Source organism: Babylonia areolata, chromosome 2 (genome assembly GCF_041734735.1).
Source record: "Babylonia areolata isolate BAREFJ2019XMU chromosome 2, ASM4173473v1, whole genome shotgun sequence".
Taxonomy (NCBI): Eukaryota; Metazoa; Mollusca; class Gastropoda; order Neogastropoda; family Buccinidae; genus Babylonia; species Babylonia areolata.
In genome coordinates, this window is record NC_134877.1 from 29147332 (window position 1) to 29165232 (window position 17901).

Sequence of the window (17901 nt, forward strand, 5' to 3'; positions counted from 1 at the left end):
GGGTGTTGCTGCATCTGTGTTCAGTCTTGCCTTTCCTGACCAGCCCTCAACGAAACCCATTCTGACAGCTCAGTTAGTACTGCGGAACTGACCGCACTGGTTCTGGCATTAAAACTGGTTCTGCAATGGAGGGGATCGCCTGCAGGTATCTGACACATCAGAAAGTGCTGGAATTTTACGAAACTTTTACACCAGTGACAAACAAAGGGTATGGCGTCTTTCTGGCTAAGGTTCCAGGCTATGTTGGCATTCGCGGTAATGAAATGGCGGACCAGCTGGCCAAGAACGCCACAAAAGAAATGGTATCCAGGTTTTTCGTACCGAACACAGACATGAAGCAGAAGGTGGACACTTGCGTTAAGGATCTTTGGCAAGAGGAGTGGAACACCCAGACGGACAACAAGCTGTTCCAAATCCGTCCAGACCTAAACGAGACCCTTCCATCGGTCGTGAAGAACCTCAAGGAGGTGTTTGTGCTGTGCAGACTGCTCACGGAGCACACTTTTCTTCCTTATTCTTAATTGTCAAAAGGGGAGGAGGCCCCTCGATGTATTCCATGTGACGCGACGAGCCTCTCACTGTGAAACAGGTGCTCTTTGACTGTTGAGATCTGTATACGTTAGAAACAGACATCACACTGCGGATTTCGTGATGTCCCTCCGTGGATGCTGATGGATTTCTTGAAAGTAATGAACATTCTAAATCAGATTTGAATGTTTTAAACCCTGATTATGTTTATTTTTAGATTGTGCTTATTTCTGTATTTTTCAAACTGTAAGTCTCACATTATACTGACTGTGCTTATTTTTCATCATGTATCATCAATTTATTCTCACTTTGTTTGGAAATGCTACAGACACACACACACACACACACACATATATATATATATATATATATGTGTGTGTGTGTGTGTGTGTGTGTGTGTGTGTGTGTGTGTGTACGACTGTGCACATCTTATTTTTCATCGTGTATGATTAATTTCTTCTTGATTTTAAGTTTAGATAATGTCGTGTGCGTGCGTGCGTGCGTGCGTGTGTGTGTGTGTGTGTGTGTGTGTGTGTGTGTGTGTGTGTGTGTGTGTGTGTGTGTGTTCTTTAATACTGCAATTTTATTACTATTGTTGGTTTTTAGGTATTGGGTGTTGTATTTTGATACCAGGCTGTGCCTAGTTTCTAGTATAGGACAAGGAATCTTAGTCTATTCATTCATTTATTATTATTATTATCATTATTAGTGGTGGTGATTGTGGTGGAGGTGGTAGCAGCAGTAGTAGTGTCACTGTTGTTATTATCATTACTGTTGTTGTTATCATCGTCATCATTATTATTATTACTATTATTGTTATTGTTGTTGCCATTATTTATGTACTTGATTATTTAATTATTCATCTATGTTATAAACTCTCCATGATTTATAGACTTATTTATTATTGTAACCTACTTGCTTATATTTGAAGGTCGTTTTACAAGGAGACTGATGGGGGCGCATGGATATTTGATGCAGCTGAGATTGTGTGCTTCTGAGCGTATACAAATTAGCTGAATGACATATGTATGTCTATATTTGTACTATATAGAATTTAACTGTGTGCCACCACACCAAGCATCTCCTTTTAAGGACAATAAATTATCTTGTGATCCTGTGTGTGTGCTGTCTGTTTCAGTAATTGCATTCGTCCTTTCGTGTTATTTTGTTTTGTTTTTGTTTTTTTTCCTCACAGCAGGACGTAAAGAACGATGTCTTTGCTAATTCCTCATTATAGGAAATTCTGTTCAAATCAAATTTCATTCTTTCTTCTCTCTCTCGCTCCCAGTCTCTCTCTCTCTCTCCCATTTTCTCACTCGTTCGTTCTCCTCCCCCATCTCGATGATTTACCGCACCTCACGCCTCGCGAGACACCACAGGTGCAGGAGGCAGGGTGTTTGTGTGTGTTTGTCATTGACCTGTCTGATGTGCATCTCAGTGGTGTATGCGCGTGAGGGGCATGTGTGATGCGTACGCGCCAGAGAGAAAGAGAGAGAGAGAGAGAGAGAGAGAGAGAGAGAGAGAGAGAGAATGTGTGTGTGTGTGTGTGTGTGTGTGCGTGTGCAGGTGTGTGTGTGTGTGTGTGTGTGTGTGTGTGTGTGTGTGTGTGTGTGTGTGTGTGTTTGTCAGTGTGTGTGTGTGTGTGTGTGTGAACATTTACGCGAGTGTGTGAGTGCATACATGTGTACGTACATTCGTGTGTGTGTGTGTGTGTGTGTGTGTGTGTGTGTGTGTGTGTGTGTGTGTGTGTGTGTGTGTGTGTGTGTCTTTGCGTGCGTGCGTGCGTGCGTGTTTGTATTTGTGTGCGAACGTTTATGCGCATGCGTCAATGCACGCAAACGTGCACGCTTGTTTTTTTTGTGAGTGTTTTTGTTTGTTTGTTTGTTTTGTTTTTCTTTCGCAGTGAGTGTGGGCTTGTACATGCAGGGCCAGACATAGGAGGCTGAGGAAACGGGCTGTGTGTGTACTTCAGTGTCTCTCTGTTTCAGCAGCCAGCCTCGCTCTCTGACGCACGGCTTGGGGATGTTCCGCACAGTGCAGCAAGCCAAGCCAGTGACTGATGGGAGAAAGGGCCGGATTGTCCGCCTCTTTCGCTAGTGCTAATATCGGCAGCAAACAACTCTAGTAGTCTCTAGTGTGTGTGTGCGTGCGTGCGAGTGTGTGTGTGTGTGTGTGTGTGTGCGTGTGCGCGCGCGCGCGCGCGTGTGTGTGTGTGTGTGTGTGCACGTGTATTCATCGCTTTTTTTTTTTTGCTTCTGCTTACGTATTCCCAAACCAATATAACAGCAACGCGGGAAAAAATATCCCCCCCCCAATGAAAACAATAACAAACAAACAGAATCTCAATATACAGCAGCAGCTGTAAGGGTATTAAAAGCGAATGAAAAAAAAAGTGGATAGAGAAAGTGAAGAAAAAAGAAAACAACAACTATGAAGCAATAACAGCCGCGCTGGATCACAAAATGTCATACACACTAAGACCTTCTTTTTATGGGGTTTGAGACGATATGTCCATTGCCTTTATTGAACTTTCTGAAAGACTTGTGCGGCCTTTTACTCCCTAAAACTCCTTTCTTTCAAAGGGTCAGGGAAGAAAGGGCAACTGATTCGGATATGTACATTGACAAATACACAGATAATGAATGAATAAGCAAATATTGGAGGGAGGGAGGCCGAAAACAAATAAGGAAACGAGACGTAGAAAGAAACGAAATAAGTAAAATAAAGACAGAACGAAAACAACGAAACGAAACGAAACATACGAAGGAAGAAAAGAAATAAAGAACGAAAGAAACGAAAGAAAAGAGAAAGAAATGAAATGGAAAAAAAAACGAACAAAGAAACAAACAAACAACCCACACGCACGAGAAAAGAAACCAAAATACCAAAGAATTTGGGGGAAAAGAGAAAATATAAATAAGGATACATGAGGGCCAGCGGCATCTTGCTTTGGGTCATCCATCTAAAACAAACCAGAGCGTGTACTTCGATTAATTTCTCTTGTTGAGATAGAGTTATTCTGATTCCGTCCATCGCGGTTGGCTGAGCTATTATTGGATAAAGCAACATGAAGGCCAACTCATGGACTCGCAGCTGTTGTTTTTTTCGTTCCCCTCAAGCTGCTATATGTATACCTGAACTCCAGCACGAGCGGCACTTGCATAACAACAATCCTGGGGTGGAGCAGGAAGATGGGCTTGTCAAGATAAGGTTCGAGGAACACCTGGTATGCACACACACACACACACACACACACACACACACACATTTCTGCGCCCATGCTCGCTACGTAAGCACATACAAACGCACGCATGCGGACATATGAGTACACACACCCACACACACAGACACGCACACACACACACACACACACACATGCTCGCTACGAAAACACATGCAAATGCAGGCACGCAGACATATGAGAGCATACAGAGAGAAAGAGACAGGGATACAGAAAAAGGAGAGAGGGAGGGAGAAAGTAAGAGACAGGGATAGGGAGATAGAGAGATAGAGAGAGAGGTAAGAGACAGAGATAGGGAGAGATGGAGGGAGGGAGAAATAAGACAGAGATAAGGAGAGATGGAGGGAGGGAGAAAGTAAGAGACAGAGATAGGGGGAGATGGAGGGAGGGAGAAAGTAAGAGAGAGATAGGGAGAGAGATGGAGGGAGGGAGAAAGTAAGACAGAGATAGGGTGAGATGGAGGGAGGGAGAAAGTAAGAGAGAGAGATAGGGAGAGAGATGGAGGGAGGGAGAAAGTAAGACAGAGATAGGGAGAGAGAGAGGGGGGAGGTAGAAAGTAAGAGACAGAGATAGGGAGCGATGCAGGGAGGGAGAAAGTAAGAGAAAGAGATAGGGAGAGAGAGAGGGGGGAGGTAGGGAGAAAGTAAGAGACAGAGATAGGGGGAGAGAGAGATAGTAAAATATTTCAGACACTTGCCAACAGAAGAGAGAGAGAGAGAGAGAGAGAGAGAGAGAGAGAGAGAGAGAGAGTGGCGATGCGCTATTGCGGCGCTCTCTCTCTGGGGCAGAACAGCCCGAATTTCACACAGAGAAATATGTTGTGATAAAACAGAGCAGTACAACAGTGAACCAGCATCATACAACATAACACCTGCAACACACAGCAGTTTGGGGGTTAACTTTTTCACAATGCTGTGTTACTACCGACTTCACGAAAAAAAAACACACCTCAAGAACCACTTCACAAAAGTAGGTATGGTTTCACGAACTGTCAAAAACAACAGCAAAATCGAGAGATGATTTCGATCATACATTCTGCATGGTTTGGTCCCCAAGTGACCTCTCACTGAATTCACAAACAGCTGTTTCAGACACACGTTGACCAGAAACAGCTTGAAAACACATTTGAAAAACCCATGTTTCAGTCCCCCCGACCCCCCCCCCCCCCCCCAAGCCCCCGACCCCCCCCCCCCAAAAAAAAAAAAATCCAGTCAATTAGTAGTTTTTTAAACGAATGATGTATGTGTGTATGTGTGTGTGTTTAAAGAATGGAAATGCACGTGCTAGAAAGCACCTCTGGTTATGTTGTGCTCAATAAACTGGCTGCATACATCGCTGATGGCGGCATCAATTCACCATTAAACAAACAATCAAACAACAACAGACAAACAAAACCTGTGCAATTTTCCGAGTGATCCTTAACTTTTCGTGAACCCTGTTTCAACGCAACACAACACAGTTGATGGACGCGTGGCTTGTGACTGCTGTCTGTGCAGATATTTGCGGCACGTGCAGCACAGGAATAATTATCCAGGGGTGGGGCTGCAAGATGAGCTTGTCAAGATAAGGCCTGGGGTACCCCGGTATGGGGTGGGCATGACTTGTGATAAGAGGTGTGGGGGGGGGGAGGGGGGAGGGGGATGGAGGGGGAGGGAGGTGGGGGGTGGGGGGGTCAAGGAAGGGCTGGGTGAAGGGGAGAAACAGCCGCTTATGTCATTGCACACTGCGAAAGGCAATGCACATAACAAAACCGTTCGATCATGCTCTCTTTTTTCAACGGTCTTCATTCTTTTCAAACATGCATGGAACGTTTCAGCAGCTTTCTTTTTTTTTCTTTTTTTTTCTCTTGGGAGGGGTCTGGGGGTGTTGGGGCAGAAAAAAACTAGGTTGATTTTCTCTGCCAATCCACTCAAGGAACAGAGGCCATGATTTCTCTCTCTCTCTCTTTCTCTCTCTCTCTATACACACACACACACACAGAGAAAGAGAGAGAGAGACAGAGACAGAGACAGACAGAGAGAGAGAGAGAGAGAGAGAGAGAGAGAGAGAGAGAGAGAGAGAGAGAGAGAGAGAGAGAGAGAGTTTTATAATACAAAACAAAGCCTCGGATTTTCAGTCACCTCCTCCTCCACTCCGTATCGCGTACTCAATCTCCACGTCCTCAAACCCAAACCACCTCAACTCCCCAATCCCGAACACCTCCTCCACATAAATTCACCCTCACCCACACACATAAAGTCACCCTCACCCAAACACCACCAACCACACACACACACACACACACACAAACAAACACACACACACACACACACACACGCAAACCCGAGACATTCCTTCCTTCTTTTTTGTTCTGTTTTTTTTTCTGGTTGTATGTTTTTGTTTTTGTTTTCTTTCTTTCTTTTTTTGTTGTTGAAAATACAAAGAACATGAAAAAAAGAAAAAAAAGCGAAAATTACAGAGACAAGGGCAAATAAAGAAAGTTTTCTATCAAAACGAGTAAACGAAAAAAAAAAAAAAGATAAACGAGTCCTTAATCTTTCTATCCATACGAGTAAACGGAGAGAAAAAAGGATAAAAGAGTACACTCAAGTTAATAATCTTCCTATCAATAAGACTGAACGGGAAAAAAAAGAAGAAAAAAAAGCCCCCCCCCAAAAAAAACAACAACCAACAACAACAAAAAAACAAGATAAAGACTACACTCAAGCCATTAATTTTCTATGACCAACAAACGTTGGTGGAAGCGGTGCTGTCAAGCCATAGCGCTATCGGAACCCACTCACCAGCGTGCTGCAGCAGCAGGGACCTCAGCTTCTTGCAGCGCTGGATGAGGTGGCCGAAGGACGCCCCCTTCACCCTGAGGCAGAAGTTGAGGGCCAGGCACTCGATGTGGATGCAGTTGGAGGCCAGCATCTCCACATGCGAGTCGTCCAGGAAGGTGATGCCGTAGAGGTTCACCACACGTAGGTTGGGTGTGTGGGCCTTGATCTTACCGATGTTGATCACCTCGTAAACATCTTCCTCGGATTCTGACGACATCTCGAAAGTCCCTGTGGCAGCCGACGTGGGGTTTTATTTATTTATTTATTTATTTTTAAAACCCTTTCACCGCCAAGCTCGCATGTATGCACAAGGCGTGGTAGAGGACGCATATCACCGAAAGGTGACCATTCATTGGTCTGTTATCCATGAACCTACTGCTCTTAATGTTCGGTGGTAGGATAGGCTGTATTTTCTATACATCGCAGGGGGAATTCCCAGCTATTCTTCGCCACTGTCTTTTCTGTGTTAATACCACAAGGAAATTTTGTACTCTGAATTGACTGGCGGTGAAAGGGTTAATATTATTGTATTCTATTGTATTTTAATAATTTCATTCGTATTCATTTATTCTTATTCATTCATTCATTCATTTATTTATTTATGGTATATATTGTATTTTTTCATGTTTATTTATTTATTTATTTATATATTCATTTATTGCTCTTTTTTTTTGAGGGGGCGGAGGGGTGCGGGGGGGGGGGGGGGGGGCGTGAGGTGGGGGTTGTGAGGAGGGTGTGTGTGTGTGGGGGGGGAGGGTTGTGGGGGGTGGAAATGGACTTGAAAAGGGTAGTAGGGTGTGTTCGTGTGTGTATGGTGGGAGGTGGGGGAGGGGTGTAGGAAGGGGAGGCAAGAGATCAGATGGAGGAGAGTCGGGATGGTGGGGGGGTGGGGGGGGGGAGGTAGGAAGTGGGGAGTGGGTGATGGTGGGGGGAAAGGGAGAAGAGTGAGGGTGGTGGGGGTGGGTCGGGGAAGAGTGGAGGAGAGTGGGTGATGGTGGGGAGGGGTTGGAGGTGGGGGGAGAGGGTGATGGTGGGGGGAAAGGGAGAAGATTGAGGATGGTCGTGAGGGGGTAGGGGGTGGGGTGGGGTGGGGGGCGGGCGCGAGGGGGAGAAAGAGTGAAAGAGAGTGGGGTAGTGGTGGCACTGGGGGTGGGATGAAGTGGGGGTTGATGTGTCTGCAGCAAGTTTTGTTTGTTTGTTTTGTTTTGTTTTTCGTTCGCGAGCATGAAATAAACACATTTTCTCCACCCACACCCCTCACCCTTCCCCATACCACACCTTCACTCTTCCTCCACCCCCACCCCTCTACATCCCTGACCCCCACCCTTCACCCCACCCTAACCCCAACACTCACCGATGAGGTGCAGCACCTCGATGGAGGACAGGCGGCTGTAGATCCTCCTCATGAAGCCCTCCAGGAAGATGACCTCGCTCAGGCAGACGCACATGGACCTCAGGTTGCAGGGGAAGGCGTGCAGGTCGTTGAAGTCGTGCAGCTGCATGGCGTTAGAGAAGTCCAGCGTGATGGACTGCAGGGCCGGGCAGCGAACCGACAGCTCGTGCAGCACGGGCGCCGTGATGAGCTCGCTGGGCAGCTCGATGGAGCGCAGGGTGGCCCCGAAGCGCATGCCGATGAGCGCCACCAGAGCCTCCTGGCTGTACACGTGCAGCCCGGAGAACTCGGGCCGCAGCGACACCACCTTCCACAGGCGGCTGTCAGAGTAATGATAGCAGAACGTTTTTTTTTGTGTTTTTTTTTTCTTCTTCTTCTTCTTTTTACATGATAACTCGTGTGTTCGTTGTGATCAGGGAAGTAATGATAACAGAAGTTTTATTATTTTCTTTTTTTCTTCTTCTTTTTTTTCTTTTTTTTTAAACATGATAACTGATGTGTGCGCGTTGTAAACAGGGAAGTTATGATATCAGAATGTTTTTCTTTCTACATGATAACTGGCGTGTGCGCTTTGTGATCAGGGAAGTAATGATAACAGAATGTTTTTCTTTTCACATGATAACTGGTGTGTGCGTTCTGATCAGGGAAGTAATGATAACAGAATGTTTTTCTTTTCACATGATAACTGGTGTGTGCGTTCTGATCAGGGAAATAATAACAGAATGTTTTTCTTTTCACATGATAACTGGTGTGTGCGTTTTGATCAGGGAAATAATGATAACAGAATGTTTTTCTTTCTACATGATAACTGGTGTGTGCGTTTTGATCAGGGAAGTAATGATAACAGAATGTGTTTGTTTTTTTCACTTGATAACTGGTGTGGACGTTCTGATCAGGGAAATAATGATAACAGAATGGTTTTCTTTTCACATGATAACTGGTGTGTGCGTGATGATCAGGGAAGTAATGATAACAGAATTTTTTTCCTTTTCTTTTCACATAATAACTGGTGTGCGCGTTGCGATCAGGAAAGTAACGATAACAGAAGTTTGACTATTACTATAATTTTTGTTTAATAACTGATGTGAACGTGGTGATCAGAGAAGGGTGTATCAGTCACCCGTTTTTCTCTTTGATGTTTGCTGGCGGACATTTTGAGTGAGCGGAAAGAAAATTTTCTGTTTTAGTTGAAGCAGACAATAAAGTCCTTTAACTTGAATTGAATTGAATGACAGATGTGATGAAGATAGTGTGGGGGAAAAGACAAAAAACGAAGAAGAGACAAAGAAGGTGGGTTGCCGCTCTGTAAAGAATGTAACACCGACGCACCTTCCCTAGTGTAAGGCCGGGAAGAGCGAGCCGAATTTTCACACAAGAGAAATTTGGCTGTGACAAAGAGTACAATACAATACAATACAATACAATACAAAGCAATGCGATGCAATACAATATAATCTACGTTCCTCAATAGCCCACCCCTCACCCCCCACCCCACACACGCGCGCGCGCATGCACACACGCAAAAACACTTTAAAAAAAAATCAATTTCATGTATGATCACGTTTAAACTTCTGGCTATGATGACACCTGTTAGTATGTACATGTATCAGGACAGGACTTTATTTTGGATCTTGTACTGTTCACCTATAAATGTTGCGTATTTGTGACATGTTCCCCCCAAAACAACAACTGTTTGAACCAAAAATGAATAAGAAAATTTAATCTTTTGATCCCTGTTGGGGTATGGAGGGTAGACATCAGCAACGCATGCTGTGGTTTCCTTATAGAGAAAGTAAAAGTCAACAAAATAAAGTCATTTGGTGATTTAAAAACAAAAGAAATCTGAACACACACACACACACACACACACACACACACACACTCACACACACATACACACCGACACCAACACAACACACATCCAGATACACAACACACACAAACACAAACCAACACACACCTGTCATAAGCCAGGGCCCTCCAGCGATGCCACCTTGCCCAGCTCACAGACACACAGGCACAGACACAGACACCACCAACACACACACACACACACACACACACACACACACACACACACACACACACCTGTCATAAGCCAGGGCCCTCCAGCGACGGCACACCTGAGCCACCTTGCCCAGCTCGCGGTGCTTGAGGAAGGAGAACACCTTCAGCAGCAGTTTCTCTGGCACCTTGTCGATCGTCAGCAACTGCCAGGCAGACAGGGACAGGTGAGAGGGGAAATGCTGGATGGGGGTGGTCGGTTACTTGGTTACATGATCCAGTCAGTCATGGAGAGGTCATTCATATGCATGATCGATGGAATCATGGCGGGGTCAGTTACATGTCTGAGTGTGTATGGGTGCGTGCCTGAAATCTGATTGAATGACACAGGAAACGAATGATGAGCGCCCAATGTCAGGCGTCAGTCGGCTCTACCCAGGTAGGCAGCCTGTTGTGTAAATGACCCCGCGTTTGTAAAGGGGGTGGGGGTGGGCTCATACTTGATTTTGTGATCTATGTAATATGAAATAATATAATTCAACAAATAAATGAATACATTAAAGTGTGGGGGAAAACGAAAGTTAATGACGACAAGATCAGAGAGAGAGAGAGAGACTTAGAGATAGAAAGAGAGGGAGAGAGAGGGGGGGGGGAGAGACAGGGACAGAGAGACAGAGGGAGGAACACACACACACACACACACACAAAATGATTCACTGAATATACTAAAGAGCTCCGTAAGCTCTCATATAGAAAATGAATATAGAAATTATCTAAAAAAAATCAATAGATGGCAGAGCGGGAGCAGCTTTTGTAATTCTGGAACTGAACCGTCAGAAAATGTACCACATGGACAAACATCTTTCTATCTTTTCTGCTGAGCTCGTTGCCATACTTATGGCTTTAATCTGCATTCTAGATTTCCATAAAAAGGATAGTCACATCCTACTTTGCGTAGATTCAAAATCGGCGTTGAATGCACTTACATCTGCAAATAAAAAATCAAGCCTTGAGATGATCACAGAAATAAAAAACATCGTACATCAATTATCGATCAAAGGCATTGATGTAACTTTCATTTGGGTGCCTTCTCATTGTGGAATTTTTGCAAATGAGAGGGCAGATCAGGCTGCCAGAAAGGCAGCGCAAAACAGCGAAGGCTCAATCCCCCTCAAGATCACATTAGATTTACAAGAGTGTTATAGGTGAATTGAAAAAGTGTCACATGGTCGACATAAGCATAGGCTAAAAGATTTAGACTGCCAGTATTACCGTCACTCTATGAAGACATTTACATTAAACAACCCCAAGGCTTTTTTAAATGATTTATCTTTCTTAAAAGTTTAATTCATCGATTCCGTTTGAATGCCCTTCGAACTAAATTTTGCAAAAATATACAGTGTCTGGGCGGAAAAGAAGTCAATGTCTACTACATACTTGTCCAGTGTCCAAACACAAGGCAACTGTTCTTTCAAAAACTTGCTGACCAGTTTCCAGCAAACACACATTTGTCCATGGGTGATGTTTTGAATAATTATTCATCACTTTAAAAAACCCCAAATAAAATAAATAAATAAATAAAATTCTGAATGTTTGATTGGTATCTACCTTTTGACTGATCATTTAAAAAAAAATCATAATGCATGCTTTACATTGCTATATGGATGATTAACTCACTGTAATGATTCATGTTATTATTCACTGTCAGTACAGTCCTTCGTAGCTCTTCGTTTTCAACTACTGTCTACAGTCATCCCACCACCTCTTCTCATGTACCCCACGCCTCATCTCCCATACGTACATACCCCCAACCCCCCTCCCCCTTTTTTTTTTCTTTTTTCTTTCGTCTGATATCACTAAACAGTGAAAAGACGTTAAACTAAACTAAACTACACACACACACACACACACACACACACACACACACACAAGACAGACGTAGGCTGGTACACGGGAAAACAAAAGGAAGGGAAGAACAAACTCAGTGTTTGTTATTAGAGCTGAATTTGTTGATGTTTTTATTGTTGCTGTTTCTGCTGCCGCTGCTGTTCCTGTTATTGCTTTCATGCTGGAGGTTATGAGCATGACAACTGATAACGACAGTTCCAAAGGGAAACCACAAACAATAATGATGACGACAATCATCAGCGACGTTGCAACTGCCAGTGGTGACAACAGCGATGGCGATAATGACGATAATCATACAGGCGGAGAGAAAACCGGTTGGAGAGGTAGCATTTCCGAAACTGACAATTGTGAGGGCAAAAAAAAAATGATTACAAGGGCGTATTGTATTGCATTGTATTGCATTGTATTGTATTGCATTGCATTGTACTGTATTGTATTGTATAACTCTTTTTGTCACAACAGATTTCTCTGTGTGAAATTCGAGCTGCTCTCCCCAGGAAAAGCGCGTCGCTATACTGACAGAGCAACCGATTTTGGGGTGTTTTTTTCTGCGTGCAATTCTGTTTGTTTTCCTATCGAAGTGTATTTTTATACAGATTTTTGCCAGGAACAACCCTTCTGTTGCCGTGGGTTCTTTTACGTGCTCTAAATGCATGCTGCACACGGGACCTCGGTTTATCGTCTCATCCGAATGACTAGCGTCCAGACCACCACTCAAGGTCTAGTGGAGGGGGAGAAAATACTGGCGACAGCCGGTCGATGAATTAGTGATTTGATAAACAGGTTTCTAGCTTGTACAAAGCAGGTTAGCTATCTTTTGCAAAACAAATATCTATCTATTTGTTTGTGTGTATACTCATGCAGTGCAACAGACAAAATGGAAACACAGAATGCTGACTGAACAGTCCACCAACAAGAAAGCCTTTTTCTGACATTTTGAATTGTTAAAAAAACCCATGTGTGCACGCGTACGCATGCGCTTGTGAGTGCATGAGCAGGCGCAGCTGTCTTGTCCAGCATCAAATGCGATGTAAAGTCTTCAGTCTGAAAGAAAACTTTAAGGAAGAACGTAAATAAGAGAACGCGAGGGAGAAAAAAAGAAAGAGAAACGAAAAGAATAGCAAGCTACAAACAAACAAAACTGATATCCGACCGAGGACAGCCAGTAAATAATAATCATTATACATAAATATCTTCCCTAGCTTCACTTCAGTGGTCCCATTTCCCCAGCTAGTTCTCTCATTCATGACAACACTAAAACACGTTTACCAGAACTGCTCCATCAAACCTGGAAGTGTGTGTGTGTGTGTGTGTGTGTGTGTGTGTGTGTGTGTAGTCTTCAGTTTAACGTCTTCCACTTTAAGTGATAGTAGATATTTATGAGTGTGTGTGTGTGTGTGTGTGTGTGTGTGTCGGAAGAGAAGGGTTGCACCATCGTTAACAGTGTTTTAGTAGCATTCCCCTCACGCCGCTCAGCGTGAATCCCACACACACTCACACCCCAAGTATCAGCTATTTACTGTCTACCGTACAGCTGAGCATCATGCAGTCAAGATGATGATAATGAGAAGCGATGCCGAAGGGTATTGTGGTGTACTGCACAGCATTTAAATGACTGATTTAGAGAGGGGGAAACGGATAGATAGAGAGATAGATAGATAGATAGACAGTGGCAGACAGAAATAGAGAGAGGGGGAGAGGCAGGGAGAGGGAGGGAGAAGAAGAAGAAGAAAAATTTGATGATGATGATGATGATGAAGACAAAAAAGAAAGAAAAAGAAGAAAATTCATGTGGAAGCTGCCCAGTAGTTCAGTCAGTTATCAGCGCGTAATAATACTTCAAAGCAAAACGTTTTCCCCCCATTTTCGTTTTCTTTACTGAAGAAAAAAGCCGCTGTTGCTTTCAACTTCGCACAACGCACGCAACATATACACTGAAATAAGTATTCACAGCGTACGAAGCATCACGCATCTTCCAGCTTACAATCAGGTGTGTTCTAAAGCTTTCAAGCCAAAGACGGATCAGAAGCAAACTACTGAGCAACAGGTCTATAGTAACGAACCCACCTGGCGTTTTTTACGTGGGTCATCCGCATGGGCAGACGCCGAGTGCGAGGCATCTTGAGCCACATCGAATATACTGGCACGGAATTCCATTGTCTGCTCAGAATCCGTGAAAAAATCCAACACGACTTAAACAACTTGCCTGCTTGTGTTCTGTACACCTAAACGTGCATCCTGGGTTCTTTACTTTTCTGTTACTCCTTTGGGTTGGAAAAGAAATTCGGCGTGTGCATGCTGCTCACGGCTGTGTGTGTGTGTGTGTGTGTGTGTGTGTTGTGTTGTGTGTTGAGCCTCTCTGCTTGCTGTTTGGAAGTCTTGATTATCCATGTTTCTTTCAGCGCGCGGGGAGCTATTTTTAGCGAGTAAACCGCAGGCATTTATTTTTTTCTTCCTGCTTTTGCTTTTCGTTGAAAAACGTGAAATGTTTGAGGAGGCGAGATACTGCCTTTTTGTGTGTGTGTTAGTTTGTTGTTGTTTTCTGTTTGTTTGTTTGTTGTTGCTGTTGTTTGTTTGTTGTTTTTGTTGTTTGTTTGTTTTTTAACGAAGAAATAAAGAAGCCGGTGCAGCCTACGTTCACTACTTTCCTGTCCGTTTACCGACTGTACTGCAAACAAACCCATTATATCAGCTGGCTCAGTGACTGGTCGATCATAGTAGCTGACCGACAGACTGACTGACTGACTGAGGACCAACAAAACGGAAGAAGATGATAATGATGTCGGAAGGAGAAGGAGGAAGAAGAAGAGGGGGAGGAGAAGAAGGAGGAGGAGGAGGAGGGGGGAGGAAAAGAAGAAGAAGAAGAGGAGGAGGAAGAAGAAGAAGAGAAGGAGGAGGAGGAAGAAGAAGAACAAAAGTAACTACTGCAACTGCAAGAAGAAGAAGAAGAAGAAAGAAGAAGGAAATTGATTGATTGATTGAATCTTTAATGGGTAAAGAATTAGGCGCAGTATAAGCCCTTTTTTACAATTCTGCCCATCTAACGACACAAAACATGAAAATAAAGAACGACACAAAACATAGAAATAAAGAAATAAAATAAGATGAAATAAAGAAAAGAAGAACAAGAACAAGAAGGAGGAGGAGGAGGAAAAGAAGAAGAAGGAAGAGGGGGAGGTGGACGAGGAGGAGGTGGAGGAGAATGAAGAGTTGGGAAGGGCATTGAGGCGAGCATTAAGAAAGAAAGACAGAAAGAAAGGAAAGAAAGAAAGATGGAAGAAAAGAGAAGAAATGAAATAAAGAATAGAGTGAAAACTACAGTAAGGAAGAGTCCAACCAAATTATGGAACCATCAATGCGCCGACGTACATTGTTCACAGCCAGTGACCGGTGAACATTTCCCGTCTACTTGTCTTTCTTTTTTTATGATAGCCGGCCCACCCAAGCTTTGAATAAAACATATTTCAAGAAAAAAAAGGAACGGATCAAATCATTAAAAACTGAGAAATGAGTAAATGAATTAAAATATAATCAGACGAACTGTACAAAGAATGTGTCCGACACACGAGGCACCATTTTGCTTTCCACATTTAAAAACAAAATAAAAAGTGATTGATATGGATACATATATCGTGTCTGTCCTCGGTCTGAGGCCAAGCTGTAAGGCTTTACAGTCGTTTGCACAACAAGCTGTCTACCTGGGTAGAGCCCACTGACAGCTGTGTTTAGCCGCTCATCTTTCATTTCATTCAGCCAGGCTTTAAAAAATTGATGAGAGAGAGAGAGAGAGAGAGAGAGAGAGAGAGAACTCAGAACTCAAAACGTTTTTTACTTAAGGATTAAGATTTTAGGCATGGCCCATTCTTCCAATCTATTCTTGCTAATCTACATCAATTACAATAACACATATAAATTTTAATGGAAAAGGGAGAAAGAAAGAAGAAAAAACAAAACAGAAAGAAGTCATGCAGAAGGAATGTGATAAAGAACACACACACACACACACACACACACACACAGATTGACAGATGGATAAGCGAGAGAGGGGGGATGGGGGGTAGGGGTGGAGAGAGAAATATGTCTTCAGTATCGACAACCTGATGACTAAAGCCACATTGTTGTTATCATCAAATCCACGCAGAAAGTTGTAATTGATACTAAAATTACTACTACCATCACCAATATCACTTATACTACAGCTATTGTCACCACCATGATGGAATTAAATGAATATATTCATGCATGCACACAAATTAGAAGAAAATGAAAGAAATGAAAACAAGCAAACAGAACAAATATAAAGAAAATATGACAGAATAAGAATAAGAGCAAACAAGAACAAGGAGAAACAATAACAACGGCTCCAATAAGTATAAATGCCCTCATTGTTACTGCCAACGGTCGTTTCTATAACTGTCATTTATGGTTGGAAGGATTGAAGATATTTATTGAGATCTGACTTGAAAGTAGGTAGAGAACTGCTCGTTTGTATGTGTACAGGGAGTGAGTTCCACAGGGAAGCACCTGAAAATGCAAAACTTGTTTTGAACATATCAATGCGGGTGCGTGGTAAAAATAATGTACTTGTTCGAGCCGTATCGGCATGAGGCTCGGGCAAGCAAATGTAGATATTGTGGTGCCCAGTTATTGTGCACTTTGTACACAAGTAACGCTTTGTTCACAATGAAGAATCTGGTAAAATTATTTTGGCTGCTCTCTTGTGAAAGGAATTTTGAGAGAGAGGGGAAGAGAGAGAGAGAGAGAGAGAGAGAGAGAGAGAGAGAGAGAGAGAGAGAGAGAGAGAGAGCAGGCCCAGAAAAGAAGGGACGTAATTCGCTTCAGCTTGGAAAACATTACTAACGCGAATTGCCTCCCCAGTGCTGTAAAAACACGTTGACACAGCAGTCCTTAATGTGCAGACGATTAGCAATAAAGATATAGATAGATAAATAAATAAATAGATAAATAAATAAATAAAATGGTGTCTCCTGACTAACAGCAGTCCTTAATGTGCAAACTTCTTTTTTTTTTAAGATGAAAAAAAAAAAAAATGATGACTCCTGTCCCACGCCTTTCTCGCATGGCAATGGATATCGCAAGCACACACACACACACACACACGCACACACACACACGTTGAGAAATAATCAAGCTGTGCAACAGACAAAATGGAAACACAAAATGCTGACTGAACAGTCTACCAACAAGAAAGCCTTTTTCTGACATTTTGAATTGTTAAAAAAAAACCTTACCTCCTATAGTCTCGGTACTTCACGTGAGAACTCTCCCTCCCGGCCCTAATCACCTTTCCCTTCAGCTGAAGTGTGTGTGTGTGTGTGTGTGTGTGTGTGTGTGTGTGTGTGTGTGTGTATGCGCGCGCGCGCTCGTGTGTGTGTGTGTGTGTGTGTGTGTGTGTATGCGCGCGCGCGCTCGTGTGTGTGTGTGTGTGTGTGTGTGTGTGTGTGAGAGAGAGAGAGAGAGAGAGCGCGTGTGCCATCTCGCCCTGTGTTCGACCAGTTTAATCCTCATTGTGATCTCACTTTTCGACTCAAAACGACGGTGGTTTGTTCTGGGGTTTTTTTAATGTCTGTCTTTCACAAGAGAACACTTGCACACACACGCGTATGCCCACCAAGGACAGATTTATTTATAGATCTATTCACAAGGCCGTGATGCACACACATAAAACCCCTGTTGGAATGAAAAAAGAAAAAAAAATCAATACGATTCTGTTGATAGCAAAACTGTCCATTTCTAAATTCAAATGTGGTAAGTGTAAGAATCTGTATCTTATCTTTGAAACCGAGCTCAAATTACGTAAATGTGATCTATGTCTATCAAGATACCCGAGCACTTATACAAATCCACATACAACTCAAGTGGTAAATTCAAATGTACACATTCTTAAAGAACTTCCATAAAACTAATGCCGAGAGAGAGAGAGAGAGAGAGAGGGAATGACATCGTGTCTACCTCGCCTCTTTCAGTCATTGTGCATGAAAGTA

At 43.2% G+C, this 17901-nt stretch overlaps 1 protein-coding gene across 4 annotated transcripts in view; it reads right to left on the reverse strand.

Moving 5' to 3' along the window:
* The window catches only part of LOC143300139 (S-phase kinase-associated protein 2-like), an 81326-nt gene that overhangs the window by 19252 nt on the left and 44173 nt on the right, over positions 1 to 17901 (reverse strand). For 3 of the 4 annotated variants that reach the window (XM_076613684.1, XM_076613701.1, XM_076613693.1), the window contains exons 3-5: positions 10073 to 10194; positions 7946 to 8304; positions 6553 to 6819 (exon numbers count right to left, since the gene is read on the reverse strand). In XM_076613684.1, coding sequence (XP_076469799.1) covers positions 6553 to 6819; positions 7946 to 8304; positions 10073 to 10194 — 748 coding nt within the window. Of the gene's footprint in view, positions 1 to 6552; positions 6820 to 7945; positions 8305 to 10072; positions 10195 to 13963; positions 14208 to 17901 lie in introns of those variants that run through there. The other variant, XM_076613677.1, reaches the window with a different exon arrangement.